This window comes from Ostrea edulis, chromosome 7 (assembly GCF_947568905.1).
Source record: "Ostrea edulis chromosome 7, xbOstEdul1.1, whole genome shotgun sequence".
NCBI lineage: Eukaryota > Metazoa > Mollusca > Bivalvia > Ostreida > Ostreidae > Ostrea > Ostrea edulis.
The window spans coordinates 73,198,282-73,223,077 of NC_079170.1; the positions used below are offsets into that span (position 1 = coordinate 73,198,282).

The window sequence follows — 24,796 nt, forward strand, 5'->3', positions numbered from 1 at the left end:
AGCGACACTTCGTATATACACGTACCATGCAAAGTTAATTTCCCGATGTTTTTGTTGTTGTTGTTGTTGTGTTTTTTTCCCAGAAGATACTTTAACAACCGTGTCACGGTAGGCGTTGGCACCACACAGAAACCTTAGTTCCTGAATGGCCCGAAGTGGCTAGCATATGTATTGTTTTCTTCCCGATCACGAGTTGACGTAATGCTTCATAGTGACTCTCCAATGTGCAGTGTGCACGTGCAATATGCAGGTTCCCAAATAACGTGCAAAGTTAAAAACGTTTTTCATTAATTTCCTTCCAATCTGACGAGTGACGAGTGTGCAATACCTGGACATCTTAGTTGGTTTTAATATTTTTAGGTTAATGTACCACGAATTCAGAAAATGTCGAAACAGAAATTGTGAAAACATCAAAATGTGTCCCCCCCCCCCCCCCCCCCCCCCCCCCATAATATGTATTTGATGTGAGATATTTGAACCATACCTGGGCAGTGTCACTATAACAATTAAAGGTAAAAGTTGATTGAACAATGATATGAACAGAGTGAGAGGTACATAATGATTAATCAATACTTTGAATTTTGTCAGTGATATATATGTACTTTGCTCGATAAAAGCAATGAATTTGAACTTGATATAAAAACATTAGGTCTGCACTCACAACAAGAAATCTTTCTGAATTACAATAATTCTAATGTAAGGGTTTGTTTAATTGTTCATATGAAATTTGTATGTCATTTGAAGATTTTGTTATCAATAATTTTTCGCTTAGTAAATACATGCAAGGTGAAGATAACAAACAGTGATCAATCTCATAACTCCTACAAGCAATACAAAATAGATAGTTGGGCAAACACGGACCCCTGGACACACCAGAGGTGGGATCAGGTGCATAGGAGGAGTAAGCATCCCCTGTCGACCGGTCACACCCGCCGTGAGCCCCATATCCTGATCAGGTAAACGGAGTTATCCGCAGTCAAAATCAGTGTGCCAAGAACAGCTGAACAATCGGTATGAAACACGTCAGACAGCATTTGACCCAATGCGAGGTTGTATTGACGAACTAGATCGTTATAACGACCATAGAATTTGTGAAATGCTGACTTCAATTGAGACTGTTGAAATCCCTGTACCATCAACTTGTTTGTCAGTAGCTTACCTCGATTTAAAAACTGACTATACCCAGAACAAGCTCTTGCATATCGAATCAGTTGAGATATATAAACACCATATGCAGGTGATAATATAATACGTACATCTCCTTTATATATGTATGATAAAGACATGTACGTTCAAATATACATATAACGATCTAGTTTGTCAATACAACCTATCATTGGGTCAAATGCTGTCTGGCGTGATTCATGCCGATTGTTAGGCCATTCTTGGCACACTGATTTTGACTACGGATAACTCCGTTTACCCGATCAAGATATAGGGCTCACGGCGGGTGTGACGTAAGGGTTAATCAACTTAATGTACGAGTATCGCTCCATTCCTTAAAAGTAATGAACCGAGGCCCCAAAGGGGCCGAGGTCCATTGCTTTTAAGGAATGGATTGATACGAGTACATTGACCCACTTAAAATCCACCTTTGCTAAACTAAACTTTGTGCATTTTAATCATGTCTTACGTTTTTCATTCTTTTGTTGCATGCATTTATATCTACTTGTATAAAGGTTGACATACTTTCCGAACACTCCATTCCTGAAAAATAATGGAGTGTTCGAACAAAAGAATGACGTCATAGGTGGATTTTAACTGTCGACAAGGAATGCTCACTCCTCCTAAGCACCTGATCCCACCTGTGGTATATCCAGGGGTTCGTGTTTGCACAACTCTCTATTTTGTATTGCTTATAGGAGTTATGAGATTGATCACTGTTAGTTATCTTCACCGTTCATACAGATATTTAAAAAATACGCACTTTATGAAAAGCGTGTCGCCATGGAATGTCATAGTTCATACTTTCATGAATTTTCAAAACTGAAGTTTATTTTTAGTTCACCTGAGCTGAAAGCTCAAGTGAGCTTCTTTGATCGCCTGTTGTCCGTCTGTAAACTTTTCACATTTTCGACTTCTTCTCAAGAATCACTGGGCCAATTCCAACCAAACTTGACCAAAAGCATCCTTGGTTGAAGGGCTTTCAAGTTTATTCAAATGAAGGGACATGCCCTCTTCAAAGGGGAGAGAATTACAAATATGCAAAAATAGGATTGGGTCATTTAAAAATCTTCTTCTCAAGACCCACTGGGCCAGAGGAGCTGAAATTTACATGAAAGCTTTCTGACATAGTGCAGATTCATGTTTGTTCAAAGCAGAGCCCCCCGGGAGTAGGTTGGGGCCACAATAGGGGATCAAAGTTCCACATGGGAATAGATAGGGAATATCTTTAATAATCGTCTCAAGAACCACTGGGCCAGAAGAGCTGAGATTTACATGAAAGCTTCCTGAGATAATGCAGATTCAAGTTTGTACAAATCATGGCTCCCGGAGGTGGTTGGGGCCACATTAGGGGATAAAAGTTTCACATGGGAATAGATAAGGAAAATCTTTAAAAATCTTCTTCTCAAGAACCACTGAGCCAGAAATTTACATGAAAATTTCCTGACATAGTGCAGATTCATGTATGTTCAAATCATGACTCCCTCCGTGGGGGAGGGGGGGGTGTAGAGGGGGGTCACAATAGGGGATCAAAGTTTCACATGGAAATAAATAGGGTAAATCTTTAAAAATCTTCTCAAGAACCAATGGGCCAGAGGAGCTGAGATTTATATGAAAGCTTCCTGATATAGGGCAGATTCATGTTTGTTCAAATCATGGCTCCCGAGGGTAGTTTGGGGCCACAATAAGGGATCAAAGTTTCACATGGGAATAAATAGGGAAAATCTTTTAAAATCTACTTCTCGTGAACCACTGGGCTAGAAAAGTACAAATTCACATGAAAGCTCCCTGACATAGTGCAGATTCAAGTTTGTTAGTATTATGCCCCCAGATGTAGGTTGGGGCCAGAATATAGGGATCAAAGTTTTATATGCAAATGTATTGGGGAACTCTTTATATATGGGCCAAGGTAACTCAGGTGAGCGATGTGGCCCATGGGCCTCTTTTTATATTTACATTCTGCTATCATTTTTGAATTCCCAGCCGTTAAAATAGACTTACTATAGATTTATCACGATTCGTGCACACGTTGTTCAAACCTGCATCATATTCACGAGGAAACGGCTTATCGTTACAATTCACAGAGATATCAAAGGCGAAAACATTAGAAATGTAAATAATTGTGAGTATTGGCCCAAGATATGCGACATGTGAAATCCAGAAGATCGTACATTTTAGACCCGACTTGCGAAAATAACGCGATATTAGTTCAATAACCCTACAATTCACAAATACTGTAATAACATGCTAAGTGGTTTTCGGTACAAATAGGGCTAAACACTATCGCACAGAAAGATCCATTCGCCTCAAACATTAGAACTTACCCCTTGAAATTTTCTTACAGAGAAAAACAGTTTACAATTTTCTGATGATTTTCTTTAAGTAACAAGAGTCTTTCGTTTGACCTTTGTTCCACCATTGTACTTAATTTTTATTTCCTAAATTGCTTCCCTTACACGTGTCAGTTTCGCTACATATTGGCACATGGCGGGAAAAAGCAGCATGTTGTTGCATGCATGTTACCATATCAACAGGTCACGCCACGGGTACCTATTCCTAACGAGAAAAATTACACGAGAATTCACATTTAGGTTTTAGAATAATTGTTCACACACACCCTTTCCATTCTTGTGAAACATCCGTGTCGATGATGAAATGGAAATAGTTGTATGTACCAAAAATACTGACTACATCAATGACAATCAATGACACGCATGCTGAAGGCATGGTAGGTGACGGTTGACAGCGTCGTGTGTGGTGATGTCATCGCACGAAGTCAACTTCATTTGTACGGAGGACTTGCTTTGGGAAAAGCCCCATGTCATGATAACAGGTATTTATTTATCTATTATATATCTTTTATTTATTCTCTATATATTCCATCTATTTATCTATTTTCTTACGTCTCCGTGTCAGTGAAATATTCTCGAGAGGAACGTTAAACGATAAACAATCAATCTATTTTATTTATTCTATATACATTGTATTCTATCTATTTACCTTAAGAGGATTAATATTTACACAGGTATATTCTCTAATTATCAAATGAAATTTCTCCGATAAACTTTTGGACTTTAAACGATGGACTAGCGGGTACAGCCATATGGTAAAGGCCTAGTTCTGGTCCCTCAAATGATTCTAGATATTTTGAAGAACATTTTACTTAATTTGCTGAAAATTGTATGCATATCTTCTTGTTATTTTTAGGGGGGAAATGTTGGTAATCTTAAGAAATGATGTCATAAATCGGCTTTTTATAAGCGCACATGTTCGTGACACTAAATGTTTGCAACACAGAGCGACCCTGTGACTGTGATTTATATATAGTTAGTACACTGTACATATGCATATCTCCGACAATATATCAGGTTTTTAAATATTTTTTTTTATCATTGTTGCGAATTTTGAACAACATCGTGAAGATCGAGATAGGATAAGCGCTGCATGTTGTCCCAATTTTTCATCACTTAACTTTCAAAATACACTATTAAAACCGTGATATATAGTAGACACTTGTTTCAAGATAATATACCATTTTTCTACCAAAAGCTGCATCTGATCCTGTATAAAACATGAATGTTTGAGAGATAAGCAAGTTTGTGCTCCATAATTTCTGTAGCAGTATGCATGCTTCGAATTTGTTACTGTTTGACCCAAAATAAGGAAATTCGGGACTTTCACTACACTTTGTAATATGGATATCCATTTTCAACTTGACAAAATCTGGTTTATTTACTAATGGTCTACAGTTCTGTTTATACAGGCTTTTCAAAATGGCGGCGGGGGTATATCAAACCTTTTAGCTGTCTTTCACCTTTAACATTGGATTTCATTAATAAGGGCATTGTTGGATTTCATCAATAAGGGTATTGTTGGATTTCATCAATAAGGGCATTGTTGGATTTCATCAATAAGGGCTTTGTTGGATTTCATCAATAAGGGAATTGTTGGATTTCATCAATAAGGGCATTGTTGGATTTCATCAATAAGGGAATTGTTGGATTTCATCAATAGGGGCATTGTTGGATTTCATCAAAGGGCATTGTTGGATCTCATCAATAAGGACATTGTTGGATTTCATCAATAAGGGCACTGTTGGATTTCATCAATAAGGGCATTGTTGGATTTCATCAATAAGGGCATTGTTGGATTTCATCAATAAGGGCATTGTTGGATTTCATCAATAAGGGCATTGTTGGATTTCATCAATAAGGGAATTGTTGGATTTCATCAATAAGGGCATTGTTGGATTTCATCAATAAGGGCATTGTTGGATTTCATCAATTAAGGCATTGTTGGATTTCATCAATAAGGGCATTATTGGATTTCATCAATAAGGGCATTGTTGGATTTCATCAATAAGGGCATTGTTACAGTAGAATTTCTGTCGTTCTGTGATAGGATAATCACAGGTGAAATGACTTGACAGGAGTTATCTCCAAGCTCTCTGGATTTACTGTACATAGACAGTGGGAGCATTCTGAATGGAAATACACAAATTATTCTATATCATTTACGATGAAACACAGCAAACGGTTTTCAGTAGACATTTTCATGCAACTGGGTTAATGAAGCTGCATTTTAATTTCTTGAGGGGTGCTAGCATTGAAATGGGACTTTATATAGAGCGTCATATCGACAGATATTTCGTAGCAATCGTAACTCCTCGGACCTTTCCGGCAACCTTGAATGTATTACGATAGCATTCATTTTTGTGTCAAATCTTAGCACCCCCTAATAAAACATAAAGAATGAAACCAATTTTTACTGAAAACTTCGATTCAAAATAGCTCAGAAACTCTGCTTTTATCGTCACCCACCTCAAAGTTCTTTCTGATCCAATAATTTTAATATTTATGCCATAGAAATAATCCTCAACGACGCGTTCGAAATATACGTGACGTCATGATAGAAAATATTTTTCACCATACATACGAACTTACTGGAAGCATCATAAAAATTAATTAAATTCACAAATAAATTGTTCTAGTGTTTTAATCTTACATGTGTATATATATATATATATATATATATATATATATATATATATATATATATATTCAAACAACGGTCGATCCCCCCTTCTAAATATGATTATTGATTATTCCTCAGGCTCTATATATAGTAAATAAACGTCTTCCTGTAAACAAACTATTCATTAGGTACCTCATACTGTGAGCACTGTAAGGATCGACAACTCTGTATGAGAGATTGATAAGGTACGTCACGCCGCCATCTTTGTATTCTTTTTTATCAGCTGCATAATTTGGAATTTTTTGGCGAAAATTTCGACTTGATATAATAATTATGCAGCTGTTTCAAGAGCGTATCTCTCGCATTGTCATGGCGAACTGGAAATAAAGTTCATTTATCAGCTATAATAAACCGTCATCCATCGTCAACTGCTTCTCAAATGCGAAAAAAAATTGTAATTTATCATTAATCACGCGTATATGTTAAAACATATATAGTTTAACTGCACTGTAGTTATGTATATTTTATTATAATTTTGGTTTCATAACCTCCGGAAGTAGTAGCCTAAAGCTTAACTCGCTCAATAACCGGAAGGACTTTGATTCGATTATCGACCCCGTCGCCACGTTTAAAATAGGTAAAATCTTTATCGTGACACACATGCTGTGCCACGGGACCTCAGTTTTCTCGGTCTCATCCGAAGGACCGCTTCTACGACAAGCAAGGGGTACTGAGGACCTATTCTAACCCGGATCCCCACGGGATCGTCCGTCATTAGAAGAGAAAACAATGGATCATTTACGGATTTAACCTTAAAAACGAGGAATGTTAGCACGATCAAGAACCTTTACTGCTGCGGCCTTGAGCGTCACTTCCGCTGGCAACGTTGCTCAAGGCGGGTGTGATCGGTCGACAGGGGATGCTTACGTCTCTTCGGCACCTGATCCCACCTCTGGTATATTCGTGTTTGCCCAACTCTCTATTTTGTATTCCTTAAAGGAGTTATGAAGATAGATCACTGTTCGTTATCTTCACCTCTCTATATCAAAGAAAATTCTTATTATATATATACATGCAATATATATTTAGTTTTTTTTATATAAATGTTAGGTTGAAGCATGCATGATAATAGGCGAGGGATTGGAATCTTAAAGCCCCTAGTGGGTCCAGGGCAGAATGGGGTCTAGGGACAAATTGCTTCATATACACCTCTGTCAACGCTTGGAATCACGTGATAATATAATCACATGATATAAACAATCATTCTCGGTTTCCTCTCTCTTTAAAAGTTCTGGCAACAGATGATACATTAGGCTCTTTTCATAGCCCACTGGCACTTTTATAAGACTTTACCTATTTAATATTTAGCTGTTACAAGTTTTATCGTATTTTTACAGCCTTTCGTTCTCTTGATTCCATGTTTACATTTAAATCTCCACCACGTGCATGTCCTACATTCATACGCATTTTACGAAGTAGTTCCAAATTTAGGATCAGAAAACGACGATTTTAAACAATTTACAGTAAGCATCAATTTAATTGCACCAAAACATTTCATAATATGAATAAATATTTAGTCCAAAACATAAATGTTGGATATTAGAACCTTTTACAAGATTTCTGTAAAAAGCCATTGACAGAGGTGTAGTGCGAGGAGCGCACGGAACTCTGGGTAGAGAATGGTAAAATATTTTAGTAGCTTGTCGGTCAGCATACAACTTCTGTATTGTGTCTATCAAGTTTAGGGTTCATTTTCTGACTATTGGTAAACAAGTATTTCATAAACTTGCTCAAAATGCTCAGATTCATATCTGGCTAAAACCTTTTCCTTACTATAGTGTAAGATATCGATCTAATCATCAACAGAGCTTGTCGTCAGTTAGACAATAAAAATCAGAACTCCATTCTACTGTAGATGCCTGAATATTCGCGAGTAAATTATTTTCGTGTACATTTCGCGAGACGCATTATTAGCGAAAAATGTTATTAGGAACACCATGAAAGATTTACCGTATGTAGTCGTACTGAATGGTAATTTCATGTTAGACATGAAATTTAACTCCCCCCTTCATGACTCAAAGTTGTTCTCTCTACCCTGTTTCCGTCTGACTGTCTTTTATCGTTGAATGTGTCTCGCCAACAGCCTGCAGGCTGTCCACGACTTCACGTGGCCATTCGAACTTCCGCGTGCAACGTCACATGGTCATGAATATTTCAAAATGGGGCGTTCAGTATCCGACTCTGAGAAAACATAATTAGATAGGAAATTAGTTTTATTACTTTTTAATCCGAGTGAGTTAAATTGCATAATTTGCATAAAGTGTATTAACTTATATAGTTTGATATAAAACACATGTTTTTATTCCTGCGATGATATCCAAAGATTACGGCATATATAGTTTAACGTACAGACAAGTAACTTTATTCATCTTTATAATAAAATCATTTCAGAGATAGGAAGTGAAATTTACACTGTACATACATGTATGTAGTTGAAATAAAAGAACTAGGAAGTTGGATATTGTTACATTAGAGTAAGAGCTTCTCTATCGCCATTTGACGCTCGGTATCAGGTGTGAATGTCCTCGGAGATGGCCTTAAAAACGGATGTCCCGTGTCGCAGTAGGTGTGGCACGCTAAAGAACCCTCACAGCTTAATGGCCGTAAGCGCCGAGCATAGGCCAAAATTTGAAGCCCTTCACCGATCTTGGTGACGTCTCCATATGAGTGAAAAATTCTCGAGCGAGACGTTAAGCAAGATACAATCTCTCTCTCTCTCTCTCTCTCTCTCTCTCTCTCTCTCTCTCTCTCTCTCTCTCTCTCTCTCCGATTTCTTTTATTTTATTTTAGGGGTAGTAGTAGTCTAACTTTTGCCCCTTTTTGAATCCGTCACGGATACACCGAATTTTATCTGCGACTGATGCATGTACAGTATTACGTGAAGATGGATTGCTTTGTCGATATTCATCAGAAAAATTGAACATGTTACAGAAATCTTTCTTTAGGATGAAAAATGATAGATATGAACCTTGACAAGCAATCTATTTTGAAAACATAATCTTGTGAAATACGTTTAACAGCAACAAGCTGTAATCTAAAGTATGTTGTATCTGAATTTGATAAGGCTAAGTTCTACCTGACCAATTCTAACAATCAGGACATATAGTGAAATGTGGGTTGTTTTTTTTATAATGAGCGGTTTGTCGATGCAAAAGCCATACTATATAAAGATTTCCTAATAGAAATATGTACCTTCAAAACATGAAGTTTGATTGCGAATATCGATTATCGTTAGGAATATAACTTTTCATACGTAGGTCACCATCAAATTTATCCAGGGTCTTATCTATAGCATCTCTTCAATACAGAAATCGAGTTAACTCTCTTGCTCAATGAAATGCTCATGATCACCTATACATCTTTTTTTTTTTTTTTTTTTTTTTTTTTTTTTTTTTTTGCCATTGCGAACATTACCTGTGTAGAGTTGCACATAATTTGTAAATGTATTCCTATATTATCAGTACTCTAAATCATACATTTTTTTTTTATCATGCATGAGGCCTAAATGGATTAAACAACAGGCGTAACCTATACAAGTCCTTTTCTCAAGTACAAGTATCATTAGTACTCTAACCATATATTGCATATCCCCAACCACACATGATGTCACATAAAACTGTCACGGTTAAGACATTTTCCGGCTCGGTCCGGTTCACGAAACAAAACCTTGGTTTTCGGGGGGGGGGGGGGTCGGTTCGGTTCGGTTTTATTTTGTGATAAAATAAAACAATTTAATGCATGCAAGAAGAAGTAATTATTTTCTGTACAAATTCAAATATAAATTTGTATTGCATCGTATTCAACAATATACTAAGAAATATTTATTTACAGACAACATTATGTACAAAACAAAAGGCAACATGAGCTCTCGATAGATTTTTAATCGACTATAACCTCTTATAGTTGGGGTACTGTAAATCTAGACCTATGAATGACACTTGCGGTCGTAGTAGTAAGGGGTTTTGATTAAACGTACCAACGCCTGCCGCGACACGGAGCCTCGTTTTCAAGGTCCTTTCCGAAAGACCCGTGACTTTCACATTTATATGTTGAACGTTTGGCGAAGGAGCAATCGCCGTCTATGCTTAAGTGTCAGGTTTGAGTGGGACTCGAACGCACGACCTCCCGAAGCAGACGCTCTACCCCTGAGCTACCGCGACCCCATTGCATACTCAAACTCGCATTTCAATATTTTGCTGACTGGGTGCTTTGTTAAAGACCACCAACTTTGACCTCTAGTAACTAGATTACTCCCCCTTTCTTATAAAATTAAAGCAATCCGACCCTTGTCACCATTATTACCTACCGATGTTACTTTGACTAGTTACTTTCATGGGTAAGAATATCAAAGCGCGTGTATCAAACATAAGGGATGTTATAAAATGTTAAACCGAACAGAAATCCAGAAAATACGAACCGAACAAAACCGAATGTGTTTTTGCTGCGATATTAACCCCTTTTTCAGTTAACCTTGACAGCCCTATTGTCACAATTAACTCTCTTAAGTTCAAAATTATACTTATCTTAGCGAATATATTATTCTGAATAACTATCTTTGTTTTATGTGAAGCGTATTTTACAAACACCCAATGGCATGCACACTTCAAACAGCCTGTTTTACATACTCTAGAAGGCATATGTTTCGTGGGGGTTCAATTTTCGTGGGCATTGTTGGTACCTCAAACTTGTTCACGAAATTAAAAATCTCAACGAAATGCACAACTGATTTATTTCTATTAACCACAAAAATTGATACCCACGAATTCAAAGGATTCCACAAGACGCAGTGCAACAAGAAATGATTTCTCCTAGTGCCGACGTCATCTTAAAAGTTTGAAATTTTACTATCAAAACGTAAATGTGTTGTGGTTTGTGTTTTACATACTTCGTTTCAATGAGTTTCTCTCCCTTTGCGTCCGGAGTTGTCTATCTTGCTGTATAAATTGTGTTAACGTTGGTAAATAATTGATTTTTGTCGAACTAATTACTAAAACCCTGCAGTATGACAAGTGTTTGATTAGCCCCGGGTTTGAAGTCTCCACTAATGAGATTTTGTTCATCCAAAAAAGACCCCTGTAACAGATAGAATATCTGAGGCTATCATATCACGTTCGTGAGACGTCTGAGAAAAGTGTCGGACTGTTTCCGTTCTGAACGAAGAATCTCGATGCGCAGGTTTTACGGTAAATCCCGACAACGTCCCCGTTCTCGTGTGGACTGAACGGTCGTGGAACCCCAAAAACCCATCAGCTGATCTGTATTCTAATTCTATAATAAGTTTATATCGTGGAATTAAGATTGATGTAGCGATAATCACTGAAGAGATGCGCTAATAACGGCATCATGGTACCGCTCTCCTCAAACTGGAAATATTATCTGTTATTACTGAGGTGCTTTTGTCGCGTTTTAGCGCTGCGATTGAGCTTATTTATAGACCTTTAGTTTACGTGTCATTCTGACATCACATTGGATATTTCATTCCGAAAAACATTTCCGATCTTTGTTTTCTGCAAATCGGAGTACTTTTTACGTGTGAGATTCAGGGACGACATGACAACACCTGGTATCCGCCAGCAACGTCTCGGACACTCAATCCCAGCACACTTATCCGCAAATGTCGAGTGCGCGTCTTTTCCGATAATGACTTTGTCTCTGTGACCGTCCTACTATCCGCATCTCTACACGGTTTCTAGTTTCTCAGGAATGTTTAAGTGGGTACAAGTCGTTAATGCTAAAGCCAAATCCAAGATCTGGAAGTCTAAAGCGCTCAACAGTAAGTACTGCCACTAAACACGTGTTTTATTATTTCCCCCAAGACACTGCTCCTGAAGCCCTCCCTTTAGCATTACGTGATATAAATGAAACAATTTCTTCTTGCTGTATATCAAATTAAATGGCATTGGCATTTGCAACACATGAATTTTTAGAGAGGTCTCTGAAAGTTGATTTGCGTGATGTACACAGGTGAGCTGATGGTTAGCTCTCACGTTTACTTGTGCATCAATATATACATATTCTAAAAACACAAGTCATATTTGTTAAGTGGAATTCTCTTATCGTAACGTCTTCCCCTAAAATACGTCCCAATCAATAAGTAGTATGTGTGTGAAGCCGATTTACCTTAATTGCAGTGCATGCTTATCTAATCAACTTAGCGCACAATTAGTCACAGACGGTGTCTGATCCTGGAGCTAATGAATATTCATTACTGATTCGCAAGGGGATTTCCAAAATATCTTTCTTTTTATTGAATTAATGCACTCGATGTACAACTTGTGAAATGTCGATTCTATATGTGTAGGCCCGATATTTCTTGACACCCACTACAATGCGAACGTCGACTTAGAAACTGAATACGTTAGAAAAAATACACAAAACACCGCCAGAAATACTAAAATAACCGTGGTTCCTCTCTGTGCTTATTGCAGTGTGAAAGTATTTATTTATTTGGCATAAAAAGATTACACTTCGATTCTCGTTATAGAGAGCCAAAAAATGGCCACGTGCTTCGCGCTGTGCATCATTTGTAACACACCAGTCAATATTTACATCCCCGATGTTTTTGCCTTTGATATTTTTACCAACTGTAATGATAGACATTTCCCCATGAATGCGATGCAGATGTGAGCAGTGTGTGAATATAGCACGTCTATTTTAACGACTGCATGGGAAATCTGACAGATATTAAAGTAGAATGTAAAAATTTATGAGGGTATGAACTGCAATGTCTCACGCCGGCGTACTGTTCATGAAGCGCAAAGCATCGCGCGGTTCATTCCCTCATGTATTTTCAAAAACGAAATTTTATTCCTAACATATATCGTTATGACGCATGGTACTCCCGTTGTAGGTACAGTGCATGGTACGAAATGAGAGTCACAACATCGTGCAAGGTACATGTATACCAGTGATTGTGTTTCTCTTTAACGCATTCGAGATATACAGCCAGTTTATGCTATAACTACCCCTGCTCCACAAGTTTTTAATGCTGTTGTCCTTGGCCCACAAAGTCATGTCTCAATGTCAAGGTTTCAGATCAAGGTCATAGGGCAATCGAAATTAGAAATTGTGTCGAGGTTGTACATGTTGGTGTACCTTGCTGTTCAGTTCAAGGTCGTTTGATTGTGATGCACGCGGTGATTTTTAAAATCGTGTTCACCCTGATATCAATATTATACGCAACAGAAGAATGAAGATCTCTGCGAGTGGGTGATGGTTTTAGAATCGACGTTAAACAACACACAGACACATAACCGAAACAAAAACTACTCTCCTCAACATTTATTTTACGCTGCCGATATCGCAAATTCTAAGATATATGAAAATAATCTTAGTTGCATACAATTTCTACATCATGTAGGGGTTTTGGTTTGGGTTCCGCTAAAGGATAAAAGAATTAGGATTTGGGTCATATGATTGCATTTACTGGAAAGGATTTAGAGTAGGTGTTGAAGATATAGGGGTGAGATCTGTAAAGATAGGCCTGGAGTTTGGAGTTGAAGAGGTAGGGATGCGGTCTGTAGAGATAGGCCTGGAGTTTGCGGTTGATGAGGTAGGGGTGGGGTCAGTAGAGATAGGCCTGGGGTTTGGAGTTGAAGAGGTAAGGGTGAGGTCTGTAGAGATAGGCCTAGAGTTTGGGGTTGATGAGGTAGGGGTGAGGTCTGTAGAGATAGGCCTGGAGTTTGCGGTTGATGAGGTAGGGGTGGGGTCTGTAGAGATAGGCCTGGAGTTTGGAGTTGAAGAGGTAGGGGTGAGGTCTGTAGAGATAGGCCTGGAGTTTGGGGTTGATGAGGTAGTGGTGGGGTCTGTAGAGATAGGCCTGGAGTTTGGGGTTGATGAGGTAGGGGTGAGGTCTGTAGAGATAGGTCTGGAGTTTGGGGTTGATGAGGTAGGGGTGAGGTCTGTAGAGATAGGCCTGGAGTTTGGAGTTGAAGAGGTAGGGGTGAGGTCTGTAGAGATAGGCCTGGAGTTTGGGGTTGATGAGGTAGTGGTGGGGTCTGTAGAGATAGGCCTGGAGTTTGCGGTTGAAATCATGGTAGTAAAATGTATAGTAATGAACGATTTAAAGGGATAACCAAAATTACATATCTAGTTCTAGAACATCGTAACATCGTTCCTTGTAGGAGCTATGAGATTGATCACTGTTCCTTATCTTTGCCTTTTCATTTCCGATTTCGTCTAGCTGTTTATTGCCTTTATAAACGTTACAGCAAACCTAGTAACAATAAAAAATACTCAACCTATAAACCCTTATGTAGATATTCGTTATAAATTAACAGCATTTACCCCTGTGATATTTAAGTATTTGTGAGTAGATATTTAATAAATACATTTCATTTTTTGAAAATACATGAGGGTATATGGACTGTAAAGCTTCACACCAGCGCTTCATGAAAATTATGACGTTACAGTCCATACCCCCATGTACTCCCTCGTGTACTTTCAAAACTGAAGTTTATTTCTTATATTTACAGCTTACTGTCGGAATTCACGGCCTCTGAAATAGGTGTACAAAATATATCCGTGTTCACACTCGCATTGTTTACAACTACAATGCATTCATGAAAAAATGGCTATCATTGCAAATGTAGAGATACCAAAGGCGACAAATGTGAATAGGAATTCACGACATGGTATAGTCATACAGATACATATATGGCTAAGAAAATCAATGCTAAAATGGTTAAACACATTATGTACATGTATAATCACCATTAATATGGCCTAAAGCAGATTTACGTTTGTGATTGAAACTACCAGACTCTGCATCCAAAATCAATGCATGTGTTTCTTGAAAAGAATAAGATCAAATATTGATGAAAAATTATAAAATGTTTTGAAAACGTTGAAATTTGCTATAAAGTCATAGATAAAATTCGACAAATTACCACCCACTCACTTTTTAAGAATATTTCAATATTTTTGTAAACAAACAATTTTTATGGTCATTCATAAAAAGATATCGACAAATTACAAGCATGTCCATTCATTTAATTAATGCCCCCCGCCCCCTTCTTCCCATTTTCAAACACTCCATGCATGTAATAGTGGGTTATCTAAAAAAAAAAATAAAATTTTTTTTTTTAAAAATCCGGAGAACGTTAAGTGCTGATGCATTGTTTTTTTTTTAACAAATCCGCGCGTGATTATATAGTGCCAGGTTTAGAATCTCTACTTTGGACTCCGCTTAGCGCAGTTTGTAGGTCTGCAGAGGTTAATAGCAAAATGTACGTATTTTCTTTTTTTAATATTAGTTTTTGTTTTCTATTCACGATTCATTAAGACGACTTGCGGTTTTTTTTTTTATTTATTGTACCTCATGTACCACTGATGGATAGTGTGAGTGAAAATAAATGAACTACATTTTGAAAAAATGAAATAAATAAAATAAAATAAAATGAAGAAAAAAAAAAATGAAATCCCATTGTATATGTCCAATTAAAATATGAAAGCAAACTAAAACATCTACTTCCGTTTGATTACTGAGGATTTCCACATTATATCAGATTCCGTGGAAATCCGGGTAAGGAATGGGTTCTCAGTACCCCTTGCTTGTCGTAAGAGGTGACTAAATGGGGCGGTCCTTCAGATGAGACCGCAAATACCGAGGTTCCGTGTCACAGCAAGTGTGACACGTTAAAGATCCATCCCTGCTCAATGACCATAAGCGTCGAGCATGTGCCTAAATTTGGCAGTCCTTCACCGGAATTGGCAACGTCTCCATATGAGTGATAAAATTCTCCAGAGGGACGTTAAACAAGATACAATCAATAAATCAGATTATTAAAGAAAGAACATATAGGATTTAGCAGATACATGTATATCAAGGCATTGACAATCAAGTCTATCATTATGCTATTTTACATCTGTACCTCTTTAAAGCTATGTATTATTTATATATCAGTCTTGGTTTTAATTCGTCCATAAGATTGAAGCCGAAACTTCGAAGCAGAACGGTTTTAAAATATTTCCATTTGCAAGATTTATAAATGTAGACCCTAACATCGGCTGTAAACATTTTGCAGTATACAATGTACATGTGTACCTGCACTCTGATGAACGCCAGCTCCTGATATGTCACTGCTGACTTTAGTTACACTGGTGTACATGTATCGCCCATTTAATTGTCATCAGAAACACGTCATCGCTTGTAGATGCACAAGGTGTTCCCTCTCTACATCAACTCTCATCTACACATCAGTTATTGAAGATGAGTTCAATTTCATCTTGAAATGTTCCACTCACGACAATCTATAAATTTCATATTTGAAATCCTAGAACTGCTGACTCACCATGTACATGTAGGTCAGCACACTGTAAGGGAACCCTGTGTATTACACGCCGAGGAGTTCCAAAAGGAACCTGTGTATTACACGCCGAGGAGTTCCAAAAGGAACCTATGTATTACACGCCGAGGAGTTCCAAAAGGAACCTATGTATTACACGCCGAGGAGTTCCAAAAGGAACCTATGTATTACACGCCGAGGAGTTCCAAAAGGAACCTATGTATTACACGCCGAGGAGTTCCAAAAGGAACCATGATATGTATTACACGCCGAGGAGTTCCAAAAGGAATTTATGTATTACACGCCGATGAGTTCCAAAAGGAACCTTATGTATAACATGCCGAGGAGTTCCAAAAGGAACCTTATACACTACACATCATGGGGTTCCAAAAGGAACCTCGAGAACTACACGCCGAGGAGTTCCAAAAGGAACCTTATGTACTACACACCGAGGAGTTAAAAAAGGGAACCTTAAGCACCACACACCGAGGAGCTCTAACAGCGCCGTGGATTTACTATAGTTTTCAAATTGAAAGTACGGACAGGGAACGTGCGCAGGCATGGGGGCTACAAGTAAACATTCGTATTGTACTTAAATTCTTCTGCGTTCGTATTTTAGCTGATCACTTCTTAAATATTAGTATACAATCTACCCTTGAAATACTCATTAAATATTGTTCATCACTCTGAGACTCCATATTACGCAACACGAAATGATAAATACCTTTGAATTCGGTGAATCGGAGGGATAAAACTAGATGTAGCAATTTTCTGGTTGTCGTATTTTGGATTACTTTAGAATGGTTTCTTAAACTTAAAGCGTACCGGAACAGCAACACCGAAATATTAATCACAGATGTAAAAATGCATTTGATGTCAGAACTATATATTATGTATATAAACATTTCATTTCCCTAACCTCTGCCATCAGAACTCGGTGTTTCATCAACATGTTATTTACTTGACCTTATTACACCAGGGCTTCATTTGATAAAAAAAAAAAAAAATAAACCCACATAATTATCTGATCACAGTCCTGAACTCAGTTTTATGGACTTAATAATTAGTCCATGATAGGTCTTCCACAGCTGTTCAAAGACACCGGACACCGTTGTTCTCCAAGCATATTCATTCTCCATCGACATTCGTGTGATCTATAATATATGAGTGCTTGTGATCTTATTTAATTATCTTTCTTATAATTCAACACTGATACAGTTTGTTCTTTTCTCTACTCTAGAACCCCAAAATATAATGATCTAATCACAATTTCTACCTGCAAGGTAATCTGAAAGTTCCTGCACTTGTTTGTGTATTATAGCCTTCCTTTGATGTGGCCGTCTTATTCCTCATCCTAATTGTTATGTTAACACTCCGTATTTTCCTTCAACTGTTTCTTCTTTTTAAATTTCTTTAGCAGAGACTGAAGAACTTGCTGCCTTTATTTAACTCTTTGTACTTGTCTACATTTATTTAACAGGTATACGGTGTTCTCCCAGCATGTGGTCACGTGTCTCTTTGTCATTGACAGATCTGCAAAATCTCCTTACCCTAGATCTTTCACATTCACACCTGAAACCTCTCTGATTTTCCCAATCAATCAAGGCGTCATTCTCAGAAACTGACGTAAAATACAATGTAGAGAAAAAATATACAATACGTTTAGTACATATATTTAAAACGCGTGAAATAAAAACTTAAGCTCGAAAGACAATGATTTCCGTCAATGTCTCTTATAATGGCTTTAAAATGTACATACATGTTGGGGCTAAAACCAATCAATTTGTGTTAATTAAGTCACATTGTTTGTACAATGTTAGTAGTTTTATCAACGTAGTTTGTAGTGTTACATAATGGTTATAGAAATACTCTAAATTGTAAAATAAATGAATCATTAGAATTAAATAAGTAATGGAATTCATTACCAATTTCATTTTTCAGATATGATTTAGAAATTTTATTTTCTCTTGATGCCATATATCATCTCCGTACCCTCAACAGCTAATACAGAATTACAAGGTCTAAACCTACATAGATATGTCAAATACTTGCAAATCAAATCAAATATTTTCTTGACAAAATAGTGTTTTGTGCATTCTATAATGAAAGTCAATAATTAAACGTCTCTCTGCAGCGGTCGGAGTTGTCTAGTAGTGAGGCCGCGGCGGTCGGAGTTGTCTAGTGGTGTGGCCGCGGCGGTCGGAGTTGTCGAGTGGTGAGGCCGCGGCTGTCGGAGTTGTCGAGTGGTGTGGCCGCGGCGGTCGGAGTTGTCGAGTGGTGAGGCCGCGGCGGTCGGAGTTGTCGAGTGGTGAGGCCGCGGCGGTCGGAGTTGTCTAGTGGTGAGGCCGCGGCGGTCGGAGTTGTCTAGTGGTGAGGCCGCGGCGGTCGGAGTTGTCTAGTGCTGAGGCCGCGGCTGTCGGAGTTGTCGAGTGGTGAGGCCGCGGCGGTCGGAGTTGTCTAGTGGTGAGGCCGCGGCGGTCGGAGTTGTCGAGTGGTGAGGCCGCGGCGGTCGGAGTTGTCGAGTGGTGAGGCCGCGGCGGTCGGAGTTGTCGAGTGGTGAGGCCGCGGCGGTCGGAGTTGTCTAGTGGTGTGGCCGCGGCGGTCGGAGTTGTCGAGTGGTGAGGCCGCGGCTGTCGGAGTTGTCGAGTGGTGAGGCCGCGGCGGTCGGAGTTGTCGAGTGGTGAGGCCGCGGCGGTCGGAGTTGTCGAGTGGTGAGGCCGCGGCGGTCGGAGTTGTCTAGTGGTGTGGCCGCGGCGGTCGGAGTTGTCGAGTGGTGAGGCCGCGGCTGTCGGAGTTGTCGAGTGGTGTGGCCGCGGCGGTCGGAGTTGTCGAGTGGTGAGGCCGCGGCGGTCGGAGTTGTCGAGTGGTGAGGCCGCGGCGGTCGGAGTTGTCTAGTGGTGAGGCCGCGGCGGTCGGAGTTGTCTAGTGGTGAGGCCGCGGCGGTCGGAGTTGTCTAGTGCTGAGGCCGCGGCTGTCGGAGTTGTCGAGTGGTGAGGCCGCGGCGGTCGGAGTTGTCGAGTGGTGAGGCCGCGGCGGTCGGAGTTGTCGAGTGGTGAGGCCGCGGCGGTCGGAGTTGTCGAGTGGTGAGGCCGCGGCGGTCGGAGTTGTCGAGTGGTGAGGCCGCGGCGGTCGGAGTTGTCGAGTGGTGAGGCCGCGGCGGTCGGAGTTGTCGAGTGGTAAGGCCGCGGCGGTCAGAGTTGTCTAGTGGTGAGGCCGCGGCGGTCGTAGTTGTCGAGTGATGAGGCCGCGGCGGTCGGAGTTGTCGAGTGGTTAGGCCGCGGTTGTCAGAGTTGTCTAGTGGTGAGGGCGCGGCAGTTGGTGTTGTCTAGTGTTGAGGCCGCGGCAGTCAGAGTTGTCGAGTGGTGAGGCCGCGGCTGTCGGAGTTGTCTAGTGGTTAGGTCGTTCGTTTCACAACCGGCAGTCCCGGGTTCGATTCTTGATCCATACGGCGTCAAACCTAAGGCGTGTAACATAGGCAGTGACTGTTCCTTCGCCAATCGCCCAGCATTAGAAGTGAAGGTCATGGGTCGTTCGGATATGACCTTGAGAAGGGAGTCCTGTGTCACGGTGGGTATTAAACATTGTAGATCTGTAAGTGCGATGCAAGCATAGTTCAAAATGTGAGGCACTTCACCTGTAGCTGACGTCTTTACACGAGTGAAAAATTCTCCAATTAATGGGATGTATAAAAATTTACAAACAACCTTTGCTCCCTCTACTGACTTCGGGCTCGGGTTTCTTCAATGTTTCGCAGAATGGGAAGGAGATGCATTGGTTTTTTGCGCGGTTTTTTTTTTCTTCTTCCGGGTTACAAATATTTGTATTTAGAAAGATTTTATCGTGTTTATTTCCACAATATTATGAATTTCATTCACTATTTTATGAGCGGCTTTTCGTGTCAGAATCATCGTCATCGATCATCAATGTAAGATATTTCCATCGTCGGAATCATCGTCACCATAGTCCCACCATCAGTTGTTTGTTTAACATCCCGTTGAGAATTGTTCACTCATATTGAGACGTCGCCAATTGTAGATGAAGTAACACAAATTCAAACCTGTGCTTCGCGCTTACGGCCGTACATGTAGAACTGAATGTGTCAAAACCTGCCGCGACACGAAACCACTGTTTTTAATGTCATATCCGAAAGACCCATGATTCTCACTTCTATATGCCGAGCGTTTGACGAAGGAGCAATCATTAAACTGATGAACGGGCGGGACTCGAACTCACGACCTCCCAATGTCGGAATCATGGACACAGTGGCATCATTGCAATGGGATAGCGGCCTGCATGGTGGAAGGCAGGGTTCTATTGAAACTGGAAATATGAAAACATTTACCGTCTCACTTACAAACATAAATGACGTCACAGATCATTGTATGTCACACGTAAACGCGTACATTCAAATATATCGATTAATATACTAGTATATGTTTACTAGCAGTTCTGAGTGTGCAGCGGATATATATATATATATATATATATATATATATATATATATATATATATATATATATCATGTACGTTTATTTGAACATAGGGTTTTCTTTGAGTCCGCTTTCTGTAAGATTGGGATGGGTAGGTTTGTTAGTTATGTATATATCGCTACATGTATATAGTGCATATTTTGTGCTTATTTCCCTAGCGTGTCGGATAAGTTTTAAAAAAAAAACCCACTTTAAAGAAGCAGCAAAAACCGCCTCTTTACTGAAGAGTATAATGAAATACTTTTTTCTCATTATGACATAATGCTCTTTACGTAATATATGTGTATACCGGGGGTAATGGATTGGTAATGGATATTTTGTGTGTGTGTGCTTGCGCCGCAGCGGACAGCTCAAACGGTCATGACATGATTGATAACTCTAGTAATCAAATTCCATGAGAACTAGTAATGAAGAATTGTTTTGGTAAATGAATTGTACACATTCTAGTGTGATCTCGTGTACCTCTCGCATCCCTCGCTGCTTGAGTAAGATACTTATGGGCCTTGCTTTACGCATCCTCAGTGTCAAGATTCTGTGCTTACGTAGCGGAAGTTACGTAATCATAAAAGTGTGGGATTTTTTTTGGTGTGAATTCGGTAGTCCTTGTATTAGTGGTGTCTTTAAATTTAATTTCTTTAAAACAGAAAGTAGATACCATACAGTGTTTAAGAGAAATAAACCTGTTGACGTTAAATTGTGCTTCTAAACCGGGCAGCGGACCTTACGTTAGTTTCACTTTCACGTTAGGTTTGGCATGCGCATTTTGTTTTGACATGTTAGGAGTCGATGATATAAGCATTATCACTCAGTATAGAGTGTCTCAATGTTGCAGGCTAAAACTCAATAATTAATAAGCGAATTTCCATTTCCCCGGCAAAAATCGTATATCAACTCTTTCTATGCCCGGCAGTTTAAACAAATTGAATATAAAGTAATCCCGAGAGAAACTCGGATTCTTCTCAATATGTGATGCTTCACAAAAGAGTAGCATCGCGTTTTACATATCAATATTTCTCAAAAAGCTTCCGAGAGCATTAGCTTAGCTGTTTGTGTCTCAAATACTATATTACTTTAGCAATCTAGGTAGAAGTCAACGGATTTTTCATTTTCATTAGATATTGATAATGACCCCTGTCCGCCTCTCATTGTACGTGATGATGAATTAGTACTTTGAAAAAGTATAAAGCAAGACTATCTCATGAACATCACTCGGAAAAGAACCAAACAACCTTGTAGGCGGATCCATAGGAACACGGGGCCATGCTTGTATCAATCCTATCAGGGAAGATTACACACATTTCATTTACATGTACTTTCTGTACTTTACACTTGTGGTCAAGAACCTCCATTTGGCTTTAGGATATTGTATACTTTTAAGACCTTTTTAAGCTCCAGATTTGTTGACTATTGACGTGTGGATGGTAGGGTTTTCTTTTGAAGATGAGATAGATGAAAGTTAAAAAGAACGTTTATACAATGTCAATCCGCAAAATATACTAAATTTCTACATGTAGGAATGGTGGGGCTAACCAAACTATGCCCAGTATGTTTAGTTTCAATTAAATATTTACTCACTGGTCACCTTGGAAACGGACGACGGAGGTACATGTATGTTCTAAAATCGATCTTGCTTGATTTTTTCGGTTTCGTTCAAAACCAAGAAGCCTCGGTGCATTCTAGATATCAAATTAACTGGAAAAGAAATTTAATAAAGATATCATAGAAACACAATATTGTTGATAATGTATGATATGAAAGGCCATTATTTGTTTACAAAATATTTACGTTTTCCAACTGGCTGAAAAATATCGATATCGTGTTGATATCAAAAACAAAATGCAATGATTACCTTCTTGATAATCGAGTCTTGTTGATCAAGTCGACGAATCTTTTTATGGAAAATTAAGCAATTTATAGCCACCCCATTCTCTCTGTACACGGCTCCAACACGGGGGAATGTTATCAGTGTTTGAATACAGTTCAGATAGGTCGGTTTATGCTGCGTCACCACTGAACGTGAGGACAAGAAACTTTTATTTTTCATCTTTGTTAAAACCCTTTTAGCGCCGTCTGGTATAGACAATGACTTGATAAACTGCCTTGTGTGTGTTTAAATCTTTAAATCGCGGGATAGTTTGGTGATGTGTATAGGGCTATATCTGGAAATATTTTGTGTACTTCTCTGTGTCTTCAATATCGGCAGATAGGTGTGAAGAGGACGAATTTGGCGGTTTTAATTAGGCTAATTATCGCACTGGAAAAGATGTCCAGTCCTTAGCATAGACGGCCGATATTTACTCTCTTCTTAAAAAGAAACTTCGTGAGTATACAAATTGTGCATTGGAGCGTCGACAACTCAAATACCAGATTTCTTAAGCAAACAAATACACTTAAAGTTGTTTATTTAAAAATATTAAGGAATCTCAGCTAGAGGCACAGATTTGATTGGAAATTCAGAAACAATCAAGACGATAATCCCTGGCCTGTTAGTGTTTTTGTGTGTGACTTTTCCTAATTACAGAGGCTTTATACGGGTTCAGTCCTGCCCAGCAAAAGTCAAATATTACATGTAGACGTACACCTCTCATTTTCAGCGACAATAGAATCGGTCTGCTAGATTGCATTTTATCCAGACGGCGGCATCAATCCAATTTTCTTCTTTCTCCGCGATCAATGGACTATTGTCGTGTTAATTCGTCCCGCAAATCATGGAAGCACTTTTCCTGATATTATTATTTTGCACACAAATAGAGCGATGCTGCCATTTTTTATGTGGACTTGAACAAATTTGAGAACATTGGATGGCGACTAACGTGTGGGAACATAAATTGAGGGTCTAATTTTTATTGCACTGGGGTGCGTAATGAGATTAGATCCGCCACATGCAAATACAAATTGTATGATATAATCGACGTTTGTGGCAGTCGAACGGGGAGCAATTTGAGAATTAATATTTTATGACATCGGTGAGACATTATGAAATGATGCTTGAAGCTTGACAAATGCTTCTCACGGGACTGGATGAATTTTTGGACCAGTGAATTCAGATGAAATCTTTCACACAAGGATTAAAAAATAAGAGCCCTTTCCTCTTTGATTTGCGGCCCTAGGACGGTAGAGGTTGTCAACGTTTCTGTGACACTAATTAACTTCTGATAGTGAACTCCAACAAAAATGTTTTTAATTGAAAATCTAGATGGATTTAACGAGGTTGCGATATTTGCGAAAACAGAATAGCGCTCCGTGTTTACGAAGGAGGGCAAAATCTTGGGATGAGAGAGATGAGGCGGATCCAATGATAAACAGGCGTGGATCACAAGACGACGGTCTGAACGGCGATTCCGTCCGAAGGTTATACGGGAGGCTGTTTTATCCTCGAGTCAGGACAATATCTGAATCAGCTTTAGAGGAAGGTATGAATGAGAGAGAGAGAGAGAGAGAGAGAGAGAGAGAGAGAGAGAGATCCGTTCATTCTTTGCGTCATACTAATTGATAATTTCTCAATTGTTAGTTGGTCAGATATTCACTGCCAGTTGAAAATTGTTTTCAGTAAAATACATTATTTCATTGTTGCCATTTCGCAAAAATGCGGACAACGTTCCGTCCGTCCAGAAGTCTGTGGGTTATTGCGGTCTCGTTCTGACGAAGGACTCTTTAGAGACGTTTCAGGAGCTCACGTTCCACACTCAAAGACAAAGTGGAGGACTGCGGAACATTTCGAATTGGCTCGCTTTTTTTCTGACTGCTGGTTTAAAAGATCTATTTAGGATATGGGCCTAATTCTGGTCCCTTAAATAACTTCAGGTTTGAGGCAACGTTTAC

General features: G+C 39.2%; 1 protein-coding gene across 3 annotated transcripts in view; it reads left to right on the top strand.

The window, feature by feature from the left end:
- Positions 1 to 3,901: 3,901 nt before the first annotated feature.
- Positions 3,902 to 24,796, top strand: part of LOC125654600 (uncharacterized) — a 51,476-nt gene continuing 30,581 nt past the window's right edge. Inside the window, exon 1 of one of the 3 annotated variants that reach the window (XM_048884590.2) lies at positions 3,902 to 3,997. In XM_048884590.2, coding sequence (XP_048740547.2) covers positions 3,925 to 3,997 — 73 coding nt within the window. In that variant the 5' untranslated portion in view covers positions 3,902 to 3,924. Of the gene's footprint in view, positions 3,998 to 9,564; positions 11,972 to 20,266; positions 24,388 to 24,796 lie in introns of those variants that run through there. The other 2 variants (XM_048884591.2, XM_048884589.2) reach the window with 2 other exon arrangements.